The following is a 19,884-nucleotide window of genomic DNA, read 5'->3' as shown; positions in this document are numbered from 1 at the left end:
TTTGTACAGAAAGCATTTTCATATACAATGTAAAACACTGATAAAGGCCGTCAACTGAATATAATTACAAAGTGGCCTCCTTTGACATGCGGGCACTATTGGGGGAAAAAGTCACTGCAATCGACAGGGAGAAAGAAAAAAAACAAGGACACAACAGAGAACCAAAGACTGTAGGTTGTACACAGTTAAAGTCTAGGGCTATCATGTAAGACAGCATAAATGCCCAGTTTTTGACATGGTTTGGTAAACTGTCCCACAATATAGGACCTTGGTGTCGTACAGAAAATTGACCTTGTGTGATTTTGTAAAAAGCTATGGGTAAATTGGTGGATATGAATTATGAGCCACAATTGTGGATATGATCATTGAAGATAAACATGTTCTCAAAGCTTGATGGAAGTAACTTCATTTTAGATTTGTAAAGAAACTGGCAGATCTGTAAAACATTAACATCATAATTGTTTGTTAACAGCAATGTGAAAGACTGGTGGAGAGCATGCCAAGACACATGAAAGCTGTGATTGAAAATCAGGGTTATTCCACCAAATATTGATTTCTGAACTCTTCCTAAGTTAAAACATTAGTAGTGTGTTGTTTAAAAATGAATATGAACTTGTTTTCTTTGCATTATTCGAGGTCTGAAAACACAGGACAAGACAATGACAAGTTGTCATTTTCTGCAAATAAATGCTCTAAATGACAATATTTTTATTTGGAATTTGGGAGAAATGTTGTCAGTAGTTTATAGAAAAAAACAAAAATGTTCATTTTACTCATTTTACTCAAACACATACCTATAAATAGTAAAACCAGAGAAACTGAAAATTCTGCAGTGGTCAAATCAAAGTATAACGCAAGGTTACCACAGTTTTTCTTGGGACATAATGTCTGATGATTCCAATACTGTGTCTGACCACTATGATTTTTCCAAGAAAGTCTCTTATCAATCAATAATACACCTAAGAACTTGACATAGGAGGCATGTTGTAATGCTGTTTCTCAGTTGGAAAATTATGAATGTGCTCTTGAAGCAGATCCATTCCAAGATACATAGTGTTTAACTATTGTTTATTAACTGGACTAGAGCCATTGATGTGGAATATTTTTGTCTGAAGCCATATTGGTATAAGACTATTTACTGTTAAAAGAAATCCATCATTCTATTGTACACTAATCTTTCGAGTTCTTTGGCTCGACAAGGAAGAATGGAGATGGGTCGATAATTAAAAAATTCAGAAGAGTCATCAGATTTAAACACAGAGGGGGGATAACTGGGGATTCAATTAAATGGTGATTTGTTCAGAAAGAAGATTAATTATAGACCAGGTCTTTTTGCTTGATAGTGATGCTGCTTTGCTTCTCTTATTAGATGATGTAATTTACTTCTATTTATTTCTTAGTTTTACCTGAGGTTATTTTTACAGGAGCTAAAAGAGGCCAGAGTTTTTACTGCCGTGGGCGTGTGAAGTCCGTAAAAGCTACTGACATGGCAGATTCGGACAGGACAAAAATTACAGACATGCTATGGTAATGATTACATTACCACACCTCCCCCTGAAATACTAATCCCAGCCCTATTGGGCTTTAGACAGTAATGAGTATGAAGTATCAAGTATTTTATCACATTTTTATGCATATAGCAACATGGACAAATGGAGCTTCAATATCACCTTGTTATATCTTTTCACCTTGTGTTGTCAAACATCACTGTATTAAGAAGAGTGAAAAAGTCTACCAGGGTTCCCACTGGTCTGATATTCAATTTCTGGAATATTTATCATTATTATTATTATTGATATTTATATTTCCAGACAGGGAAAGTCAAGGAAATTTACAAATGAGTCACTTTACAGGAGTATAGCAGAAAGTGTTCTCAAACTTGTTTCACACATTCATTGCATTGCGTTTCCAGCCCAACTGGAGTGCACAAATCTGATGTTACTGTTCTCTAAATAGGTAAAATGTGATTTTTATGAGGTTTATATAATTTGGCAGCAATCAAAAGAGCAGGTCTGTGTCACGCAAGTGTGAAAAAAATAGATCTCAGCAATGTAAATTGGGTATCCGGAGGTCCTGAAAAATCTCATCTAAACTCAAGGCTTTAAATGCTTTTGAATATAGTTGAATAAAGCATTTTAAATCTGAAAGTCAGTTATAGAGGTCTTAAAAATTCTACGGTTTCATTATATTATCCAAACGCAAGGCCTTAAGATGTTTTTAATACAGTCGAATAAAGCATTTTAAAACTGAAAGTCAGTTTTAAAGGTCTTAAAAATTTGGGGTTTCTTGGTGTTAGTGTATTGTTTTTCTAGTGAGAAAAAAAAACCAGTCCTACTGTATCCTTCACCTATATTTCAAATGTAAAATTCATCTTTAATGTCGTTCTGAAAGTGTCTAACCCTAAAAAGCCTTCTTTTCATCTTGAAACTATCAGACACCCTGGTGAATGAATCCAAAGACGTCAAATTTCTCATGTTTGCAGATTGGCTGTCGTCCAGGTCGTCGCTGTCGCCTGGAACTCCTACCTGTCCTGGAAGGCCAATAAGATGTGAAGGATTATCACAAGTCCCGCCCCCTGCCTCAAACCCCCTCAGGACTGTCAGTGTTGTTAATGATGCCTTTGCACTCACTTGTAGTGTGATATGGGCTGTTCTGGTCTGAAGATTGCTTACTTTAGGCTACTTAGTCTTCTGATATTTCCAATGTGTAAAACTGTGATTGAGTCACTTATAAAGGTCAGAAGAAAGTGCTTGTCTACTCCGAATGACAAATTCACACTTGAAAGTCAAACTTGCATTTGCAGAAATGTCTGTGAAAGTTTGTTATTTTTGGAAATAGGATTTGGCACTGGTACCGCACAGTGCAGCCACACATACACACACACACACAGACACACACATACATAAATACGTGCACACACATTGATAAGTACATTTTCTAATCTATATAATAGATTGTCACTTACCAGAAATTATTTTAAGGATAATTTGTTAAAGGATTATTTCATAGCCTGGGTTAAAAGATAAATCCACACTCGGATCCTCTTACACTGTTAGATATCAATTTGTGATGTTCAATACATTGCAGGAGATATTTTGTGATGAAGTGTTGTAATTTACTTTTTCGTTGTACCTCATCTCATCTTCATCTCACCTTTCTGCTTTTCCCAGAATGCCTTTTGACAACCCCCGAGTTTTAGATAGCTGAAAATGTTTCTACGTTTGGCCAGTTATCCACAGAATAAGAAAAATATACCACCAAACAACAAAATGGGCCCAGGAATGCAAGGTACATTACCAATAGCTGTTTAATAGTGTTAAAGTGTTTTAGGGTGGATTTTGCCTTTAATCTATATTTCAATGTACATGGAAACTGTATACTTTTTGAAATGTGCACATTTTTAATATTAAAAGCCATATATCTAGCATATAACGCGTCTTAAAGTTTTTACGTGAGGTGATGTTATTGGTGTGTTTGACCTAGCTAACTTTTGTGGCCAAGTTGGGGTTTGGATGGGCGGGGTTGTTTTTGGAGAGAGGCATGGAGGCTGCTGAGCGGGGCTGTCAACCGAATTAACTCCACACATTTTTCCCCACACAAACACACTTGGGCTATATCGGGGGAGAAGAGCAAAGCGTCTGACGAATCCATTGAAAATCTGCCAAATAGCCCCGTTCCCTTAGGGATATGAGCTTCTCCCCCAGAAAGTTGGAATCCATTTTTGATTCAGCACCCGGGCTCGCAGTGTTGTATATGCATGCCAAGGTAATTAGGTAGATCGTCTTATTAGTGCTGCAACATGTGCGCATGTTGCATGGTATATAGCTTAGATCTGTGTTTGAAATGCTCATTGTTGAAGTTGGAGTTGTCGCAGGCTTGCATTCTGAGGCCAAATCTAGGGTTCAATATGAACAACGTGGATTTTTGAACGGAAAAACTGATATTCTTCGATATTTTTGGACTGAAGCTGCTGGTGGCCTATAATTTGTGCTGATGTTCACTATCTTAACATAGTGGAAAAGCCTCTGAAACAGCTTTTAGAGCATCATGGGACACTAAAACTCTCCATTGAAAGCCATGCTAATGTAACTCTTTTAGGTGGGTTAGTAGCTCCTGAAGCTGTTGAGAAATGAAGGGAGGAACCTCCATCATATCAGAGGTGGACCACACTGACCGGACAATATCTGATTTTGAATAAAAGTCAGTTCTAGTCTGACATAACAGAAAACCCACATATGGATCTAACCCTAGTTAAAACCCAACAAAATGGTTATGGTCAAAGTTAAAAAGTCAAAGTTTCTGGCCTTGAGGATTTAAATGTAAATGCAATAATAGCCTACTCCCACAAAAAAGTATAGGTAGGCTATAATATGCACTACTGACTGTGTCACCCAGCCCCATAATATAATAGTGTAGAAGTGTAATAGATTCCAGGAGTATTAGAGGAGGTTCCATGGGTTCCTTGAGGAAGTTCCAGGGGTCTTAGAGGAGGTTCCAGGGGTCCTTGAGGAAATTCCAGGGGTCTTAGAGGAGGTTCCAGGGGGTCTTTGAGGATATTCTAGGAGTCTTAGAGGAGTTTCCAGGGTTCCTTGAGGAAATTCCAGGGGTCTTAGAGGAGGTTCCAGGGGTCCTTGGGGAATTTCCAGGGGTCTTAGAGGAGGTTCCAGGGGGTCTTTGAGGATATTCTAGGAGTCTTAGAGGAGGTTCCAGGGGTTCCTTGAGGAAATTCCAGGGGTCTTAGAGGAGGTTCCAGGGGTCCTTGAGGAAATCCCAGGGGTCTTAGATGAGGTTTCAGGGTTCCTTGAGGATATTCTAGGAGTCTTAGAGGAGGTTCCAGGGGTCCTTGAGGAAATTCCAGGGGTCTTAGAGGAGAGGGGGTCTTTGAGGATATTCCAGGAGTCTTATATGAGGTTCCATGGGATCCTTGGGGGTCCTTGAGGATATTTCAGGGGTCTTAGAGGAGATTCCATAGGGTCTTTTAGGATATTCCAGGAGTCTCAGAGGAGGTTCCATGGGGTCCTTGGGGGTCCTTGAGGATATTCCAGGGGTCTTAGAGGAGATTTCAGGGTCCCTTGGGGATATTCCAGGGGTTTTAGAGGAGGTTCCAGGGGTCCTTGAGGATATTCCAGAGGTCTTAGAGGAGATTCCATGGGGTCCTTGAGGGGGTTCCCTAGTAAAATGAGGAATAGTTTAATTTTACTATAAGTAAATTCACTAGATATGATCCCAATTACAGAATGTATAGAAAGAATATTGTAATCCTATGTTTCACTCTCACCACTATTAACTCCTACAGTGTAGGCAGTTCTACCATTCAATAGTAAAACAACTAAAATCTTCCTGGGACTAAATCTGATCCCCTGGTATATCAGGTCATATAACCCATCAATAAGCATGGAAGTGTTTTAGACAGGCCTAAAATAGTTGGTTCAGCACCGTGGACAGTTCCTGCAGGCTGGATCCAGTCATTCTAACCATAACCAATCACTTTACATTTCTGTCCACAGCAAATATTAATAACAGTGTTGTTGTGATTGATTGAAGCGTTGTTTGTCTAATCATAGAACTGACATGGCTCTGGGGTGGCTGTTCAAAGCTATGATGACTGTTGCTATGTTTTTCCCTGGTTGCCTTAGGAGGTACAGCTCTACCTTGAATCCTTAATTAGCCGCTTCTAATTCAACTGATCGAAGTAAAATAGCCCTAATTTTGTCTAGGCTAGATGAGGGGTTCTCAAACATTTTAATGTCACAAACCCCCATTTGAGCATATTTAGACTCAGGAATCCATTCGAGCCAGTAATCCCTTAAAATAGCCTTACATTCACATTAACTTACATTAATTCATCCCTTAATTTATGCAAAATGAATTAAGGGAGTGATTAATGCAGGAGACCCCATCAAAACCCCCCTAAACACCCCCTTAATCTTGACTTGAAAAAATCATTGAGACAGAAACTTTCCATTAACAACTCACTAATAACCCTATAAACCATGCACAAAAGGCATGAAAAATCCTTTAATTAAGGCCTACTAGTTTCTTCATGAATCAATCCCATGATAATAACCTTACTAGGGATAAAAATTAAGGGGTTTGGTTTCTTAGTGATATGGGATGATATTAGTTGTTGGTTTTAAATTGCAGAACTGTCTACACTCTATGTGGGGAGATAATAGTGGTTAAGACTGAAACCTGGGATTACATTCTTATACACTCTCTAAATGGGAAAATTCTAGTGAATTAAATCATAGTGAAATGAAACTATTCCTCATTTTGCTAAGGACCCCTGGAACCCCCTCAAGGACTCCTGGGAGTGCCCGGACCCCAACTTTGAGCACCACTGGGACTAAATAACTGGAAATAAACAGAAAAAAAAAAAAGACGCGTCCTTTTTTTTTTTTTTCTTTCCATCAGAGCATCCTCAGCTGTCCCTCCCAACAATATTGCCTTTCGTCCCCGATAGTCGTCTAATTTCCAAACCGGTATCTGCACTTGCGTTGACGTCAAAGGAGCAGGCTGGATGTATAAAACCCTCCGTCCTCTCCAGTCGCCTCTCACAGGGACTTTCCACACCGGACTCCGGCTTGATATCTCACCGGCCCGACCGCAAAGTTTGGTTGCAGCATCTTGAGAAAACAAAGTAAGTGTCTCCATTTCACTTTGCCTCATTTTGTTTGTATTTATCATGTCAAGGTTCAACTTCTAACAAGTTTCAAGATGCCTAATACTGCATCCGAGGCAAGGATGCATAAGCAAGCATGCTTTTCTCCTACAGCAGAGGAATCTCTTCAACTGGATTTTGGTTCCTTCTGTTTAAGATAAGATAATATAAGATAAAACTTTATTGATCCCCGTAGGGAAATCTGGTCGTTGCAGCAGCAAAACCAATAGGATTTAGCAGAGGGAAAAAATGAGAAATAGGATTTAAACACGCAAATATATACTGTAGATATATGCACAAAAACAGTAAACAACTCACCACTAAGATGCATGCTCTATTTATTTATCATTTATTTATCATCATCCACGATGTACTGTAGTGGTAAATAATAAGAGGGGTAAACTGTGACCTTTAGTCACTGATCACCATGAGCCAAACAACCACTAATAGAAAGAACATTCAATTATATTTTCAGAAAACTTTCATTTAGGTTTTTCCGCTTAAAAGCCCATATGCTTTTAGAATAGATCCGATTGATACTACTTACTATAATGCAATTAATTTATCTCAGAAATATCATATCAGTCTAAAAAGGTGGATATACTGCTAATAAATGGGTGGTGGAAATGAGTTTAATTGGGTTCATCATCCACTAGATCCTTTCTATTCTATTACCTATATGTCCCCTAAATGTAATGCTGCTGATTGCAGGATATGAAGTCCGTCCCCCTGCTCCTGCTCCTTTCCTCGGTCCTCCTCTCATCACACCTCCGCCCCGCGGCCGGCAGACCGCGCGTCCTCCCCGCCTGGTTGGACGGCGGCGGCCGCATCCAGACTCAGCAGCTGGACGAGGTGCTGCTCAGAGCCGCCGCCGCCGGAGACAGCGCCGCCTCCGCCCTGCTGGGCGACAGCATCCTGAGGTTTCTCCAGAGGAGGAACCCGGACCCGCTGCACCTGCTCCCCCCGGAGGAGGAGGACGAGGACGAAGAGGAGGAAGTGAGGACGGCGTCGCAGCTGTGGAAGCGGAGCGAAGAGCCGCCGCTGTCCATCGACCTGACCTTCCACCTGCTTAGAAACATGATCCAGATGGCCAAGATGGAGAGCCAGAGAGAGCAGGCCCAGCTCAACCGCAAGGTCCTGGACGAGGTCGGGAAGTGAAGCGCTAAAACTAGAAGAAAATATGCCTACTTCATAAAGCCCAACCGCTGTCTCAGTGTCTCAGACCTCTTGACATTCTAGTTTTCTTTTTGTTTGTGCGCCTGCCTTCCTCTCCACATCATTTTACGCGCAGCCGGTGCCACTTTACGCATCACAGTATCCGTGAGTAAAAAGTAAAATTCTTCGCGTCGCCTAAAAAAAAAGACTTTGTTGGAAGATAGCTGAACGAATGGAAACGGACGGTCCACATCCCCCCACCCACTCACCCACCCCCAACACTGGACTCATGATGGACTTGTGGCAAAAGGGAAACTGTCGGGTGTATGCCTCATCATTACTGGATTTCACACCCCATGTGTCATTTTCACATTCTGATGTTCGGGACACAGTTTGAGCTGGAAACGGAGGGAACAGCCCGGGTCTTGGTAATGTGTCTCTGTGATCGATCGATGGTTTGGACGAGACGTACAAAATAATACTCATATCTGTGTGTTCTGAATAATTCTTTGCTGAGTTATAAAATGATAGATGACACATTACCAAAGCAAGTAAGACAGCATGAGCTTTTTTTTTTTTTATTGTTCCTGCACCTCTTGAATCACTGACAAATCATTTGCATGTCTGACTTAAATATAATGAAATTACACTAAGGCTTTAAGATACTATGGCACTTCACACACTATACAATCAAATTATTCATATTTAAGTGAAGTTCAAGTTATTAGTGCCCAATTTTGGGCAGACATGTTTCCATATTTTCAGTGATGCAGTGGTATATAATGAGGGTAAACAATCATAAGGAAAAACACAGAAATAAACAAAAATTGAAATTTCTGACAATAATTCATCTTGATATAACTTACATCAAATTGATACAGCTATGATGTATATTTACCTCTGAAATGTTCCATGAAGAACCATCTGTGGTTACTCATAGAGCAGTTACAGAACCACTGAAGAACTGTTTGCTTCTACATGGAACTGCTTTGTGAAACCAAGATCGGTTCTTCAAGCGGTTTCTCAAGGGTTCTTTGGTTAGTTAGTGATTCTATATAGAACCGTAATGACTCAGAGAACCATCTGATTTGTTCAAATAACAAAAAATAGTGAATTAGAATAAAGAACCCAGTGCGGTGTATATTTTATACGTTCTAAAAGGGTTCTTTACAGCGCTATAAAGCTCTTATGTAGAACCATGTGAGCATGGTGCTATAGAGAACCTTTTTAAAGTTTTCTTGATAGCACCAAAAAGGGTTCTACTGTGGTACAAACCTAAAGAACCAGTTTCCGGTACTATATAGAACCGTTTTTGTTAAGAGTGGAAGAGCCAATTGCCCTGTTAGAGTAATTGCTCAAAGAGGAATTATACATTAGGAACCAAAGGAACCAAAGAACTCTAAAGAACTATTTAAAAAAAAAAAAAAAGAGTCCTATGTAATTGTGCAGGATGTGAACAATAATCTGGATTGGACAAGGTCCCGAAGTATCTAAAAAGTTGCTGTTTGATTTTCTAAGGAAAGGTTTTGAGTAAATTTGTGTAGGATGGATGAATAAATAAGGCTAATTTGTGTCCAACTGTACAACAGGAGGCTGAAAATTCAAAATCCCTCTCTGTGGTCTGTGGTGTGACTCTCTTCCTCCATCTAAATCCACTCTGTCTGATTGATCGGTGTTGTATGGATTGACTGGATTTGTTTGAAGACAGTGGTATATGTATAGCGAGAGGTTGGGAGGAAGGCAAGCCAAACTTTAAGGTTCAACTAAAACGGATTCTTTCGCAGCCTAAAGTGTCAGCTCTCACCTCCCCGTCATCCTCTTTTCTGTCCCTTACTTTGAGTGAGAGCACTATCATCTGTACTGTACTGACTGTAGCATGCTAACCCTTAAAGAAAAAGAAAAGGAAAAAAAAACCAAATGCTTTGTTTCATCGTAAACTGTTTTGTCTGACATCTTTGTTTTTTGCAGTAAAGAAAAAGCTTTTTTTTTTTTGCCATTTATATTTTGTAATAAAAAAGTTCGGAGTAAAATCATGGCTGTTGACTGTCATTGTAGTGACTATAGTAGTAGGTCAGTGTTTGATCAGTAATAAAGTACAATGTTCTTCTGACTGCTATAAGGTCATAGTGATGTCTAAGTGTTTCTAAGTGTTTTCCATTTTGTAATAAGACCCATACTCTGTCTACCATGGGGATCTGCTACTGTAATCCAACCACAGGGTCTGGTGAAAATACTGGAAACCAAAGACTTTCCTCACTTGATGTGGCCTCTTTTTCCAGCATGACTGGATTATACATGTATCTTCCAAGCGACAGTGAGTTGCAACTGGAGGTACTGGGTCTTTCGGGTCTTTTAAAGTTTGCCGATGTTGGACCTATAGATAATTTGTCTCTTATGCTGCTTTTCCACCGCATGGTACCGGCTCCACTCGACTCGACTCTACTCGCCTTTTTTGGTTTTCCATTGGGCAAGTACCAGGTACCAGGCACCATATTACCTGGTACCTGGTACTTTTATTGGTAGCACCTCCGTCGAGGTTCCAAGCGAGCTGAGGCGATACCAAAAGGTGACGTGAAAACACTGCAGACTACTGATTGGTCAGAGAGAATCCTCATCATTGCGCAATACGGGACATATTTGCTAACGTTAGCTACCAGGTTAGCTTACCCTCTTGCGTGTCCTTTGAGCAGCCAGAGAGCAGTCTGTTGTCTCGCTGCCTTCAGCCTCTTCTGAAATAAAATCTGTCTCCTTGCTGTGACAGTAGCCACATACCGGGAATCAAGAACACCATCCCCTCCATATCCTCCATTGTTGCTGTGTGTGTCGTGTTGAAGATGACGTCACGGCAGTTTCATGTGGCGTCGTGGCGTCGCTATGATGACCAGTTGTGGGGGCGGGGGGGCACATTGAGGGGTACTATCTGCAGTGGAAAACCAAGTGGTACTACCACAAGCGAGTAGAGTCGAGTCGAGGCGAGTTGAGTTGCCATGCGGTGGAAAAACGGCATTAGTAGTACTTGGACCCACAGACAATATTGGCTCCTTAGTCAGCTGTTGGTTTAAATGGCGAGCTCCTGTTGCTAGGCCTCTTGCTGCTAACAATGAGTCCAAACAGGGTTTGTCAAAATATCTCCAAAAAAGGCAGTCTGTGAAGACGATATGGCGACCAACCAACATATTTATATTCACAGCCCGGAAAGCAGCAGCACTGCAACATTTCCACTCAGTGGAGATTCTTCTACCAAACTGTACCCGGCTCACGCCGCCAATAACGCACTTTCACCCCACAGCAGTCTGTGCTGCAGTAGGGATGTGATTTCCTGATGAGTGAAAGTGTGCGTAATGGCGGAATTGTGTCATGTTTACTCTCAACTCCATTTGGACTCATTGTTAGCAGCAAGAGGCCTAGCATCTGAGTTTGTCGTTTCAACCGACAGCTGACGCAGGAGCCAATATTCTCTGTGGGTCCAAGTACTACAGGTATGTAAGAGACAAATTATACATAGGTCCAAAATCGCAAAACTTATCCTTTAACATCAGACAACCTCACTCCGGCAGTGTAACTGGGGTTGATCAGCAAGTAGCGTGTTCCTGGTCAATGCTAACCACACTACATTAACATGAACAATTCTAAAGATGTTCATCTGAACACCTCTTTTATGATTTCTTTTTTTATAACTTTAATGGACGCCCTCATAAATGCTCCACTGGGATTATATCTGGTTATTCAGGAAGTTTTTCAGCATGGGTAACACCATAATGGCTGACATCTCTGCTCTGATATCAAGGCTTTGTGTGGAAACGTCATTGCAAACGCCAGGAGAGAAAGCCATCCCTGGATTGGATCGCAATAGAGATGAATAGAGATTTTTGCGTGGTCTGTAGCAAGGAGGTACTGTGTGTGCACAGCCAAAATCCCTAACTTGGTTGATACAAAAGGTGAGAAATAGAAAATACTTGCATGCTAGAGTTCTTACAATGATCCCTACTTGTTCATAGGTCTCTCTATTCTGAACAATTGTGGGCAGTGTAAGAGTGCGAGAGATGTGCAGCTACTGGCAAATCATGTATTTTTTGATGCTTTGTTATTGCCTTTTATAATATACATCGTTTTGATGAGTTAACATACTGTTAACCTTTGCATTAATCAAAAATATACAGAAAAAATGACCCCAACAATGGATGCAACCACTCCATGCGTAGTTTTTGAGATGTTTATTTGTATAAATAAAAGCTGAAGAGAACTGGGAAGCTTTGTGTGGCTGGAATCAACTTCTCATCTGTTTTGCACTCACCAGGTGGAACTTCATGAAACTTTTCTTGCTTGTTGACCGTCCACACATCAACTGAGTTTCCCAGGTCACAGTGTGAATAAGCAGGCCGAGGTTTACTCCTCACCACCACCAGGTCTCCACCTCTTCTGGTCTGCGTCAGGTGTTTCAGATGTATTGCCTGAAGAAGAATAAACTTCTATCTTCTTATCTTTTTTTCTGTATCTCAGGATCTAAACCCTAAAATGAGAAATTGTCCTTTTGACTACATCCAGTCTGGCCACACTCATAATAGATAGTTGAGGATTTGCTGACAGTTCATTGAGCATTTCTGAACCATCTTGCATGTTACTCAGAATACAACTTCCATACAATTTGATTGCCGAATTAGTATCACACTGCTGAATTGCAGAATACTGTCGGACTTGATAGATGAGTGTTTGCATCCATGAAGTGTGGAGGCCCAGACGTGATGGAAGTGACAGTTAATGGCATCTTGTCCAACTTGTTGAAAGAGATAAGAGACAGGGAGAAGGAGAAGGAAAAAACACAGAAGTCAAAATGGCCTCTGGGCCCTTTGTTTCTATGACTCAGCTCAAACTGTGGGTGTATCGGTGCTTCTGCCGCCTTATCACCCTCTGTGTGTGTGTTAGCGTTGGGTCTGTTTCATCTCCCTCTTTGTGCTTTACAAATGCCATCGCACATCACTTGGTAGATCAAAGCAATGACAAACAGGGGTGTCACCATACTTTTAACTAATAATAATCGAATTACTCAAAAACAAGAGCAGAGAGGTTCATGTGGGAATGGGTGGTTTTACTTAAAATGAGACATCATGACGTAAAACCAAATAAGACGTCATGCCACAGATTACTTATCTGTGTTTTGTCCTTCAACAAACATATGACTGCTGCTGGGTGAAAACCTTATAGCTGCAAAATGTCAACTTTTGAAAAGGCCCCGTAAATCAAAGGGGCATACAATTTTCGGTAACACTTTACAATAAGGGTACATTAATTAAGGGTTAGTTAATGCTTATTAAGCATTAACTAACCCTTATTAAGCATGAACTAACCCGTAACTTAGTGACCCTTATTGTAAAATGTTACCAAATTTTCTCAAATCAACGAGGACCTTGTAGTCCTTCAGTTAAAGTAAAAAAAAATGAAAATAACCAAAATTTGCATTACAAAGCTTTCAGCGATTAACTTGAATTCTCTGTGGTTTTAGTGTGTATTCATGCTTTATTTGATCCCTGTTTATTTTCAGGCAATTTTTTTTTTTGGAGATCTAGGGTAAAGTTTGTCACTCCAGTGCAGGAACAGGAATATTTGTTGTCTGTCTCTTGTGTGCTGTCCCTTAAATAATGATGAGAAGTTTATTACTGTCAGGGTGGAAAAGCCTCTGAAACAACGTTTACACCATCATGGGACACTAAAACTCTTCATTGACGCTCCCTTGATAATAATAAAAACATATTCATGCATTCAGTTTGACTTCAGGGTGGGTGAACAACTATCCAGCCTTCATCTTCAAGAGAAAAAGCTAGTGTTATCTTTAGAAATTGTTGCGACTATGTCCCTGTCTCTCTTTATCCGTGGGCCAGAGATGAAATTTCACCGCCTTCATCCCAACACGATTATTAGAACTGACAGCTCAACATGTGACAAGCAGTTTAACTGGTACTGGGTAAGTAAAGTGCGTTATTTAATATTTAATATTTAATAAAACAGCGATGGTAGGCACTTTCTCTCACTAACCCGAGAGTCAGTTATGTCACTGCAAGTCATGGATAGACAACCAGTGTAGTACTGATCAATTCTATAATAAATATGTAATCAGTCCAACTGCATCATATCCATAATATTCAGTGGTGGAAAGTAACTAAGTACATTTACTCAAGTACTGTACTTAAGTACAATTTTGAGATACTTGTACTTTACTTGAGTATTCCATTTGATGCTACTTTGTACTTATACTGCACTACATTTTAGAGGGAAATATTGTACTTTTTACTCCATTACATTTATTTCACAGCTATAGTTACTAGTTACTTTTCAGATCAATATTTTATATTTAAAACATTTGATCATCTTTATAAAATAGCATTGTTATAGATTAGACTACCCAAAAGTATAGCTAAATTGTTAAGATTAGCTTCACGTTGACAACTTCAAAATGCTGCTTACATGTATTTGTATGTCAATAAATCAGTATTAATATTCCAATAATTTATAAAAAATAGAACTCTCTAGATGGGGACAGTTTGCATAATGAGTACGTTTACTTTGATACTCTAAGTACATTTTGCTGCCAATACTTATGTACTTTTACTTAAGTAAGATTTTGAATGCAGGACTTTTACTTGTAATGGAGTATCTTTACATTGTTGTATTGTTACTTTTACTGAAGTAAAAGATCTCAGTACTTCTTCCACCACTGATCATATCAGAGGTGGACCAGATCCCATTTTTAATAAAAGTACAATATCAGCCTCATACAGTATATCGGCAAGCTGATATATCAGTCTAACCCCAGTTCTGAGTCAACTTGGTTAAATACGGGTTTAAAAGCATGTCCACTCTCAAAAACAGCAATTCCATTTTATTGACTTGAATCCCACACAGTTTAGACATGCCATTCAGAACAACACTGACAAAATGCACAAACTATAGCCTCCTTATGGAAGGCTTTAGAAGGTATTGTGGTATAAAGCTATATAAAGGGTTTTAATCCTACCTCTCTTCCCACAACATAGAATGCAGTGCAGTGCCCAATGCACAGTATACGTTTCCATTGAAGCTATACATAGGTTGATATATTTACACACAATGCACAGGCTTTTTAGCGGACAAAAGGCCTCAATGTGGGAGGCAAGAACCATGGACTAGCCGGTCTTCGTGCATCTGGTGAGGGAGGGAGAATGGACAGATAATGTGTGATTTATATCATGTATATATACATTTTCTTCATTGTCCCTGTTTCATGCTAGAACAGAGATATGTGAGTTGGCAGGAGGACGGTGGACCAAGTCTTCAAACTTCAACATCTTCCGGAGGATTATGGTAAACCTCTCTCTCGGTCTCTTGTTTTTTTTTGTTTTTTTTCTCTCAGGACTGGAGGAACCCTGAGTGAAGAACAAAAGATGAATATCATGAGATCAGTGTCATCATCCCACGTCTTCGCAATCACCAGCGAGTCTCCAACTGCTTGGCCTAATGTGCCTGCTCCACACAAAGGCAGCACGGAGGAGGACGCTGTTGTTGTTGCCTTTTGACTGACTCAACATGAATACACTGTGACTCTGTCCCCATCACCATGAGTGGCTGAGGGGAATCCTTCACTCCCGCCTGGCTTTTTACATAAGCGGTCTTGTCGGTAGATTTCACACACAGTGAGCTGCCGCCGCCGGCCCCAGAACGTGTACATTTCCATAAAACACAACGCATGGCTGCATTTTCAGCATAATCGCAACTTACCGTGGGTGAAATTTCAGGAACAGTTTATTTTCTGGGTCCACAGTTTCCTAATCATTGCCTAGAAAGGAACTACTAATTTCTTAGGAAGTTTCTGGGAAAGAACCATCACTTTATGTACTAACTACAGGGAAAATAGAGAAAGAGTTCAATGTTAGTTGGTAAGAAACAAGACAAAACCATGAAATAATGTAGTAGTTCTATAGAAAAATTGAAATTAGAGGAAGGAATTCAACAAATAACTATATTATATAATTATTTCAATAATGACTTGGGTTGAGAGAAGACAGCTGCACACAGAACACACAGAGTCCGAGCACGTTGGTGGTTGCTAGGGTATACTAAGTGGTTGCTAGGGTGTTTCTAGGTGGTTTCTAGGGTGTACTAAGTGGTTGCTAGGGTGTTTCTAGGTGGTTGCTAAGGTGTACTAGATAGTTGCTAGGGCAATTTTAGCTGTGTACGTGTGTGTGTGTGTGTGTGTGTGTGTGTGTGTGCAGATGGATGTGTACCGATGTGTAGTGTGTGTGTGTGTGTGTGTTAGTGGCCGACTATGTACTAGTACTGGCACATACTGGAACACGTACTGGTACTGATACTATGTACCAGTAGCTGTGTGTGTGTGTATGTGTGTGTGTTGCTTGCAGCAACCCCACTAATAATGGCCAATAATGGCAATTTCTATAGTGTGTTTGCTTCCAGCAAGCCCACTACCTATGTACAACATGAAAATATATGAAAGATATCTGTCTTGCCTGCAGAGATCTTGATCTTGTTCAGACGATGAATGGTCAGAAATACCATCATCCCATATTCATTTAGTGGGGTTACAGCCTACACTGTCACGGCCTATAATATATAGTGGTTCTCAAAGTTGGTCTGGGGACACCCAGAGGTCCTTGAGGGGATCCCAGGGGGTCCCCAGCTAAATGAGAAATAGCTGAATTTCCTCTATAATTTGATTCACTGGAAATTATTCCAATGAGAGAACGTATAAAAATGACTATTGTAATCCCAGGTTTCACTCTCACCATTATGTCCCCACATACAGTGAGTACACTTCCACAATTCAATACTAAATCAACAACAACTAAAATCTTTATATATGGATCCCTGAGACTTAAGTCTGATCAAATGGGGATTTGCGGTTTCACATGGGTCTATTTGGGGGTCTGTGACATGAAAACATGTGAGAAGCCCTGGGACTCTTTGTGCTGGCAGATTCCTGGAAACCCTACCGGGAGCTGAATAGCTAATGTGAGGAGCTTGGCACCTTCTCAACCAAAATCAAACGCACCACAAAGCGCTGATCAATTCATTCAATGCAGGTTGACAGGGAGATACAGAGTAGTAACAAACATATTGTTTGTCCCCCTTATCCCCTTCTCTTTCTCAGTAAATCTGAAATAATTTTACTCATTCTCTTTAACACACAAACTCACATTTATACTTAGGGCTAGACCGATATATCGGTTTGCCGATATATGGGACGCATATTGACCCATATCTGCCAGTCAGTGTCGTCTACTTCTGATTTGATGGATATGATGCAGTTTGATTGATAACATATTTATTGTACAATTGATCAATACTACAGTGGTTGTCTATGGGAAGCCTTTAATCTGAATTGCTTAAATCAGACATTTTAATCAGATTATTATTATTATCCTGGGTTTCAATGTAGTTCTAGTTTCCCATGATGGTCTAAATGCTGTTTCACAGGCTGTTCCACCCTGAAAAGAATAAAATTCAGAGGGAAACAATGAATACTTTTGAATTTTTTTTTTTTTTTTTTTGTCATGAAAACGGTAACATTTTACGATTTTGAATATCAATATCAATCGATATGGGTTCAAAAACCCATATCGGTCAAACCCTAATTTATACACTCCAATATACCATGACCCTCTTTCTCTCTTTCTTCATCATTGTTAATCCCATCCATCAACACATACACAGACACACAAAGAATCCCAGTTTTAATAGATGTAACTATGGGGTAACAATAGGACATGACATCCAAAGGCAAAGACATCTCCACTTTTTGGTGAATATTGAAGTTTGAAAGTCATTCTTAATTACACACAAGAAACTTCAAGTAGTACACAAGTCTGAAAAGTAATATTTTTATCAGATGGTGTTTGAGTGTAATGTGTCTGTATCATTTTAGTGCACTACTCTTAGGGCCCACGCACCTAAAAACTCCTTGGAATGACCCAGTTGCTCCAAAACTTAATGGCACCAGTTTGAAATATGTTTGCCTTATAAAGTGAAGTTGAACACTAACAACAAAGCTTTGTCCCTTAAATCATATAAGGTCAGGTCCAGTCCTACTTTCCCTGTATAATTGAAAATTGAAAAGGACTGGCAAAGCCATGCTTACGCAATGCAATGGAGCCTGCTTGCTAGCTAGCCTAGCTAATGTTACAGGTATAGCAAAGCTAACCATTTCAAAACACACTGTGGAAAATGTGAATAGCTTCCAGAATCAATGTCAAACTGTAGATTGTGGCAAAAGTGTCTTATTTTTTGGTGAATGGGGATGTGTAGTATTAGGAGATGGAATATTTCCTCTGATATTGTGGTGGTAAAGTTAGCTTCTCTGTCACAGAGACAGAGTGTTGCCAGGTTAGGGCTTTGTTTTTGTTTTTTTGCAATTATAACAATGAATATACCGAATATGTCTTCAATCAGGAGAGACTAGGTTGAATGGTCAAATGAAAAACTTTATTCATGACATGAAACATGATGGAAACTTTGCCATAAGCTCCATGGGGGAACTCCTCCCATTCGTGGAGGAGTTCATCCGGGATGGACGTAGGAATCAGGACGTCCCCCTGGGGAGTTCCTCTGGAGCCTGGACCTTGGTGGTGATGGGGTGGAGGAGGGACGGAGGTAAGCACAGCGACTGGAATGACAGCAGCACACAGCATAGATCTGTGAGTAGCACAATAGCATAGTAGGTGATGTGTATATACTCCTGTTACTTAGACGATTGGTTCTCTGAAAAAGAGAGGGAAGTGACGGCTAACTCTGATTGGTTCTCTGGAAAAAAGAGGGAGAGTGTTTGCCAACTCTGATTGGGTAAAGAGAAGCATGAATGAATGAATGATTTAGGTAGTCTTCCTTATTGAACTTGCGTAATACTTCACTTCAGTATCTTGTAGGTCCAAAGTTTTTTTCTGTGCTAATATAGTTGTTATTGTCCAACTGAATTATCAGTGGGCAGGACTAACAATACATTTACTGCCTTAAGGTAAAAGGTTGCATTATAATGGAATATTGTGATTACTGGAATTTGCAAATACAGTAAATCATTTTTGCAGTTTCACATGGACATAAACTATGCAAATCTATAGTAAAATTGCAAGAAAGTGGTTTTAATTGGCCAAAAGTGCCCATGGCCCCTACCTTAGACAGAGTGTCCTACCTGAGCTGGTGGACTCTTGTGCTTAATATCTGGAGCAGTAGTCAAGCTCTGACTCCTCTCCCCCTTCTTCTGGATCCTCGTCTCCGTCATCCCCCAAGCCTGAAGACACACCCATACACACACAGGCTTATTTAGACAGGCAGAAGAGAGCAAACACAGCTAGTTAAACCTGTGTAAATGGAGACTAAAGGAAGTGGTCTTGTGTTTAATCCTTCCCTTAGGTGTCTGTCTGACTTGCTTCGGGATGTTTACTAAGATGCTCATTCAGGGTGAATACACACTACCTGATTTCTTGAGCTAATTAAGCACCGAAACTGCCACTGCTGCCAATATTCATGAGTAGACCTCTTAATGTGAATATGATGCACAATTTGCACATCATGTGTATAATTTTTTTTATATTCCTAGATATCAAGACATTACATCATGTTTGATGTCATATGATTTTAAGGAAGTGACATCATTTTCATGGAGGGAAAACAACATTGAGAGGGCATGTAAGCTTCCCAGCTCTATTTTGTCTTTTTTAATTCTTTAAAATATTTAACTGATGGGAATGATCATAACATGTCAACCCCATTACCCTGTATTTCAAAAGATATACAATGAATTTTATAAATGTTATAAAAGTTATTGAAAGAGTAGCCTCAAACCCAAATCTGTGTAAAGCCTGACATCTAATGGTAAAAAAAAAAGCATGCTACTAAAAAATGGCCATCTGCTATTGGCTGATCTTTGATGCCAGGTGATGTCACCTTCTGTAGAGTACACAACAGGTGGTGACATTACCTGGCACCAAAGATCAGCCAATTGCAGATGTACATTTCAGTATAAATATACAGTATTTTGATAATAATGTCATAACCTCACCAAATGGGATGCAAATATTAGTTTG

The 19,884-nt window shown here is 39.9% G+C and overlaps 2 protein-coding genes across 4 annotated transcripts in view; both read left to right on the top strand.

Moving 5' to 3' along the window:
• Positions 1 to 3,420, top strand: part of mpv17 (mitochondrial inner membrane protein MPV17) — a 28,024-nt gene extending 24,604 nt beyond the window's left edge. For all 3 annotated transcript variants that reach the window (XM_071530582.1, XM_071530583.1, XM_071530581.1), the window contains exon 8: positions 2,483 to 3,420. In XM_071530582.1, coding sequence (XP_071386683.1) covers positions 2,483 to 2,552 — 70 coding nt within the window. In that variant the 3' untranslated portion in view covers positions 2,553 to 3,420. The remainder of the gene's footprint in view (positions 1 to 2,482) is intronic.
• On the top strand, positions 1,394 to 7,819 carry uts1 (urotensin 1). Its single transcript, XM_071530585.1, has 2 exons — positions 1,394 to 1,411; positions 7,373 to 7,819. The coding sequence occupies exon 2, from the start codon at positions 7,376 to 7,378 to the stop codon at positions 7,817 to 7,819; it is 444 nt and encodes a 147-aa protein (XP_071386686.1). The 5' UTR covers positions 1,394 to 1,411; positions 7,373 to 7,375.
• Positions 7,820 to 19,884: the final 12,065 nt, after the last annotated feature.

This window comes from Centroberyx affinis, unplaced genomic scaffold (assembly GCF_046629955.1).
Source record: "Centroberyx affinis isolate AG114_WGS23_722 - 3 ecotype Tasmania unplaced genomic scaffold, CSIRO-AGI_Caff_v1 ptg001945l_1, whole genome shotgun sequence".
NCBI classification, from domain to species: Eukaryota; Metazoa; Chordata; class Actinopteri; order Beryciformes; family Berycidae; genus Centroberyx; species Centroberyx affinis.
This window is presented reverse-complemented; position numbering and strand designations above follow the sequence as displayed.